Source organism: Geospiza fortis, unplaced genomic scaffold (assembly GCF_000277835.1).
Source record: "Geospiza fortis unplaced genomic scaffold, GeoFor_1.0 scaffold98, whole genome shotgun sequence".
NCBI classification, from domain to species: Eukaryota; Metazoa; Chordata; class Aves; order Passeriformes; family Thraupidae; genus Geospiza; species Geospiza fortis.
In genome coordinates, this window is record NW_005054306.1 from 7,312,948 (window position 1) to 7,318,947 (window position 6,000).

At 41.0% G+C, this 6,000-nt stretch overlaps 1 protein-coding gene across 1 annotated transcript in view; it reads left to right on the top strand.

Moving 5' to 3' along the window:
• The window catches only part of SLC35F1 (solute carrier family 35 member F1), a 210,135-nt gene extending 204,417 nt beyond the window's left edge, over positions 1-5,718 (top strand). The window contains exon 8 of the mRNA XM_031066651.1: positions 1,641-5,718. Within this exon, the coding sequence (XP_030922511.1) occupies positions 1,641-1,865 (225 nt within the window). The 3' untranslated portion in view covers positions 1,866-5,718. The remainder of the gene's footprint in view (positions 1-1,640) is intronic.
• The last annotated feature ends 282 nt before the right edge of the window (positions 5,719-6,000 follow it).

Sequence of the window (6,000 nt, forward strand, 5' to 3'; positions counted from 1 at the left end):
GTTAAAAAACAATTAAAAGCTGATGAAAAGCAAAACTCTTCCTACCCTCCAATCCTTCTCACATGCTTTAAAAGCCTTCCCCGTTACGGTATTTTCCCTGTTGAACATGCACACTGGATATGGGAAACACACACTCAGAGCTATCACCATGGGTTATGTGACCAAAGCTTTCAGAGATACTAAGGTTCTGTAAAAAGTCCAAATGCTTCCTCAGGCAGGAAGCTGGATGGAGGTTTTGTAGGTTTATGAAGCAGTAACAAATTAACATCACTACAAATCTAGCTTAAGTAAAATTTGTTTTCTCCACAATGTTAATTTCTTTGAGCATAAAAGACAGAATTGCTAAAAAAATTCCAAGATAATATAGTCCATTCTGTCTATTTTGTGCCGTGCTAAGGTGATCCAGAGGAAACAAATGGGGCATCCATCAAAGCACAGTCAGTCAGGATTAACAAACAGACTTGCAGACACCTTTACATAAAATCCTGAAGTACCTCATGGAGCAGCTAATAGCAGGTTGCAAGTAGTTGATGGTGTTCAGGTACAGATTCCTGACAGCTGCAGGGTACAGGCACTTCTGGAAGTTCCACTGAATACAAATCATTTATATCCTCAACAAGGTGGCTGTGCAATTTGTCCTTCATGGTTTCTCACACACAGCTTGCATGAAGAAATAACTTGTAGTCTAGGATCAGCTGACAAGTCATGGGGGCTTAAAGCCATTTTTGTGTCCCCTGTAGCCAGAAGCCAATATCTAAAGCTAGTACCCAATGGTCTGTGCTTTTAAAACCCTGTCTTTGCCTTTAACTTTATCTGCAAGGGCTAACGAGTTGCCAGAAAGGTTCTTTGTGTTGTATTTTTAGTTCAGACACAAGTCTGTATATGTCAAAAAATTCAGGCTGACCTCTGATCTAGTGAAGCTGTGTGCCAAAATATGTGTACTTGAGCTTTCAGTTAACTGCCCTCCCTGTGTACTTTCAAACCTCATGATGTTGACCCAGAGCACGTTTCACAGATGAAGTTCATCCTGTCCAAACTCCCATTAGACCTTCTAGCACCTGCTTTCTATTCCCAAGCAGGAGATACTGCAGACAGGGTAGTTTTTAAGTGCTTTTATTTATATATATATATACATATATTTTTTAAATTCTTATTGGAATGATTGTTTAATTATATTTTTATATTTCTAATGGCATGTTAACTTCACAGACATGTGGTTTAGCTGTAACTAACTTCAGATTTGTCCACTGCCTGTCTGACAACTGTAGATGATGGTACCTCACACTGGAGCTGGAGAAACTTGGACTCAGAGGAGCAGCTGGCTTGTCTTAAAGGATGAAAAAAAATCACCTTTGGATCTGTGACCAAAATTCAGCTTTCCCAAGTTCCAGACAGTCAATACTTAACATGCCTGACCCAGAGGAAATCACTAGTTAGCTCTTGGTTACGGAAGACAAGGGAATATTGGTGGGAGTAAATTAACTTTCAAAGAGTCATTCCCATAAAAATTCAACATCCAAATGACAGGGAGTTTGTTCTGTGCAGCGCATGCCAAAACAAGGATCTGTGCCTAACCCTGTCTTTGGGTCTTCATGAACACAGTTGCTGTGTCTAATGACTCTGCTGTTATTTCTGCTCAGTTTTCAGGACTTTACTTGTTGTCATTCTTCACGATCCTCGTTGGGCTGATGCTCTACTCCTCCACATCCACCTACGTAGCCCAGGATCCTCGGGTGTACAAGCAGTTCCGAAACCCCTCCGGACCAGTTGTAGACCTGCCAGCCAGCAGCCAGATGGAGCCTTCGGTGACATACACCAGCCTGGGGCAGGAGACAGAAGAGGAGCCTCACGTTAGAGTTGCTTAAACCCAGGGCTGTTGATCACCTATTGACAGTGGAGCTTGTATATCCATTATCTCTGTATTGTACATAGAGAAAGGTATTTACCAGGTGCAGTTACACTGGTGAGCTGCAAGGTAGCAAATAAGGAAAGCTCATACAAACACAAATTAATTGTTCCAGGGTGTTCCTTGCAAGGAGATGCCAGTCCCTTGTTTATGAAATGAGCAGCATGTTTGCAATACAAACTGCTGTGTAGAAATCAGTTAATGTCAAACTACCTGTGACAGATATTCAATACATAAGATGAAATTACAAAGAAAAAGACATTAATAGAAGGGTGTTTTACACACACAGAGTGATGTTATGCCTAAGCCACACCAGCTGTGGAAAAAACGCCTTTTTACAGCAAATACACTTTGTGCAGTCACTGTTAATTTCTCTCTAAAATTTGTTTGTTTGCGCAAAACAGATGGGTTAGTTGTGGTAACAACCCCCTGACACATTTTTGCTAGCACCTTGGATCTGGTGAGGGAAATACAATGAGTTCTTCTGTGCTCTCTGTCTAGTTGCCCTTTCTAGGTAATCTGATTCATGAATCCAGAGAAGGGACAACTTACAATATCCGTCTCTATTCTAGGAATAGGTATAAGGCGAGCATTTTAGCCTTTCTATATTTGCAGAAGTGAAGTACTCCAGCATTGACCTCTCTATGATCCATGGCAGATTTCCTAGTGGCCAAGGTTCTGCATCAGGTGACAGGGAGTCAATTTCTCTGTAGTCGTGACTCAACACAGATTTCTTACTTTTAAAATTTTAACCTGTAGAAAGAAAAATGCATTTTCTAGTTTCCTATGTATTGTACCTCTCCACGGAAAGATGACATATCATGTGGATCAGGGCACTTATTTTAGATACTCAGTGCATCGAGGGTGCCTTCTGCTCTTCCAGTTTGCTTAGTCTCCCGTGGTTCATTATTCTAACAATAGCTATTTAGAAATGTGTCAGTTTTTCACCAAAACCCACAGATTGTAAAAATCAGGAAGATTAAGGGAGGAATTCATGAGCAGAAAGACTGGACCATCTGCTGGTGTTGCTGCAGTAGCACAAAGGCATTTTACTGGCAGGGTGCAGCCAATTATTTTTCATTAGCTGTGAAGCAAGCAGAAGAATTCTGCAGTTTTCTTACATTCCTGGGGACGTGTGAAAATAGTAAGGGTGTGCTCCACACTTCTGTATACAACTGTACTTCTGCCTCAGGAGCCTTACCAGAATGGGGAAAATCTTAGTCACCACCATGAAAAATCCATCTTTGCCTGTATGTTTGCTCCTCTGAGAGCCCAGTACAAGGAAATAATAATTTCAGTATCCTTTATCTGTTTGTAATTTAAAATTAAGGAAGACAAGGTGTTCCTGTGTCTAACAATAGATGGGGAATCTAGGAGAGATCTTGGTTTTATTCACCAATCTGCCACATCTTTGCATGAATCCTTGGGCATGGCTTACCTTCTGTGTGGCTGAGTTTCCCAATCAGTATATATGGAAATAATGACATTTTACCTACCTCACAGAGGTGCTATGGGACCAAGTTATTTCAAAATGCTTCAGGATCTTCACAAGGAAGGAGTTTAAGAAGCACATAACAGTGCTGTAAAAGTGTGTATACGTTCATCGTGTTTGAAAATGGAGTTTACAGCATGGTTGATGAATATTTTGCTTGTGGGCATAGAAGGTGAATTTTATTTGAATGTTATTCTGCTGAAAAGGATTGTTTCAAGCAAAAATGTAGGCCTTCATGTTTGAAAAATACAGTTTACCTATTTCTGTATAAAAAAGAAGAAAAAAGTCAATCTATACATTGGAGATTAGAAAGGTCACACTGTTCAACCAAGCAGGATGAATTTCTGCTGAGGTAACATTCATTTTTTACACTTCTGTTCTGCTTTAATATAGAAGGAACTTCCCTGAAGCAGACTGAGAGAAGTTTATATATGCATAACAGACATGAAGTGGCAAATGTCAAAATGCCCTTGAACAGTAGAAGTATGCTGTATCTTATTCTTACTGTGAAGAAGAGGTCATTTCTGTCCCACTGTGTTTGGGCTGTCTGCTACAACCCTGCTGCACCTAAGGGAAGGTTCTGCAGTATTGCCAAATCATGCCCAAAACTAGCCCAAAAGTTTTGGTTAAGGTGCTTTGGTACTAAACTAACAAATGTATGATTTTTTTTTTCCTGCCTTCTGTTTTGTTTTTGATTTTTTTAGCACTCATGTTTCTGAACTTTTTTTTCCCTAATCTATTGAGGATTAAAAAAACACAAAAAAAACCCCACTAGATTCCTGCAGAAAAACAAAGTCTGTATTCTGGGGATATTAAGGAAAGTCTAAATCAAAAAAATAAAAAACACAGAAGAAAGAGTACCTGACACTCTAAGATCCTTGGGTCAAGTTCTGTGAGAGCTTTGACCTAAGGTGGATTTCGTACATTCCCCAGGAGAAGGGGTCTGATTACAATCATGGCTCCCTCAGGTACCCAGAGGCACACTGGTGGGCACCTGTCATCTCAGTCTTTTTTGCTACCTTTTGTACCAATTAAATACCTTTCTCTGGGCATTAGTCCCCGTGTTGGTCTGAGAACCTTGAGGATTGTGTGCGTGTGTGTTTCATGTTTACAGTTCCTTCCTTTTGCATAACTGTTTTGATTAATTTCATTATTAGTATTTATTTTTAAGCCAAATGTTTGTAGTCCTTCGGCCTCCCCCTCCTCATTTTTCTGACACTAACTTGTAGACATTTATTAGAGTCTTCTGTGAAACAGCTGGGCAGGAGGCAGCTCCCAGCCAGGTCACAGGGCTGGGAGTTTTTCCTTGCGAGGGGTTGCGATCCATGGGTGGCTGAGAGGTGCCACCAGGCTATTCTGAAAGGCTCTGTTGTACAGGAATAAGTTATGGATGTTTCAGTGAGCGCTCTACAGCCAGCCACCATCCCCTGTGCTTCTGGTGCAGGAGGAGTTTGATGTGCAAAGCGGGGATGCTTCACTCTCTGTGTTTCCCCATAAACAAGGTGGATGCTCGGATTAGCGCCAGTGCGCTAGTCGTGGATGGACCTCGAAGGAAAACAATAGTATAGCTTTACAAAGAACTGTGTTGACTGAAAAACTGAGGTCTAGTGGAGGAAAATGTTCCTTCTGCCTGCTTGTGTTCTGCAGTTGGAGCCCTCAGTGTGCACCAGCAAAGGCTCAGCTATCTAACGGCAGCTACTCTCCGTGTGCGTAGGACGTCTCTAGCTCTGCATAGCTCCTTGCCTCAACAAACTGAAACTCTCTGATTCTGCTGGTCCTGGGCAGCCCTTAGCAAGACTGATGGAATTTTCTGATACTGGATGAAAACCCTCACTGGGAGACAGACCTGGTCTTTGTTCCAGCTATAAAGTTTCAAAACACACAATGATAGACCAAGCAATTGAAAATTTTGCACCACTGTGTCATAAGAAGAAGTTTCAATGTATAGTGTAGAGATTGCTAACTTGTGCTATTAACATTTTGACAAGCGTGTAGTATCGTTTCCTTTCTTTGATTTGTTTTTTTTTTTGGACAACCATTTAGTATTCCTGAGCTAGCTACAAATATAAATTTTACCCCATGGGTAGGATTTTATTGTTAAATGCCATAATAAAGCACACTAATCTTGACACTGCAGATGGAAGTATGAACCAAAACCAAAACCAGGCAAACAAAATCCCAACCCCAAATCCTGCATTGAGAAGCTGAATAAATCTTTCTCCATTTTGATATTTGCATGCACCTATATGGACTGGCTGTGGCAATGTAATGCCTGTATAATGTTTTCAAATAAAAAAAATAAATGCTTTATGAAAGCGGGGTTAGTGGTTTCTTGACTGTTTCCTTTCTACTATCTTTGCCTTAAATGTTTTTTTCAGAAGTCCAAATCTTGAATTGCAGGGAACAGTTTTTCGCTGTGCTCAGGGCTTCTTCCCCTTGTGAGGTGTTAACCCAGAACTCTTTCCAAGGTGTCTAAATAAATGCCATCAGGCATCCTCAAGTATCTTGCCTGGCCCCAGAGGGTTCATCCAGAAGGATAAGAGTACTCCTGCATACCCTCTGTCTTAACCTGCCATTCCCCTAGGGCTAGCTCAGGTACCCT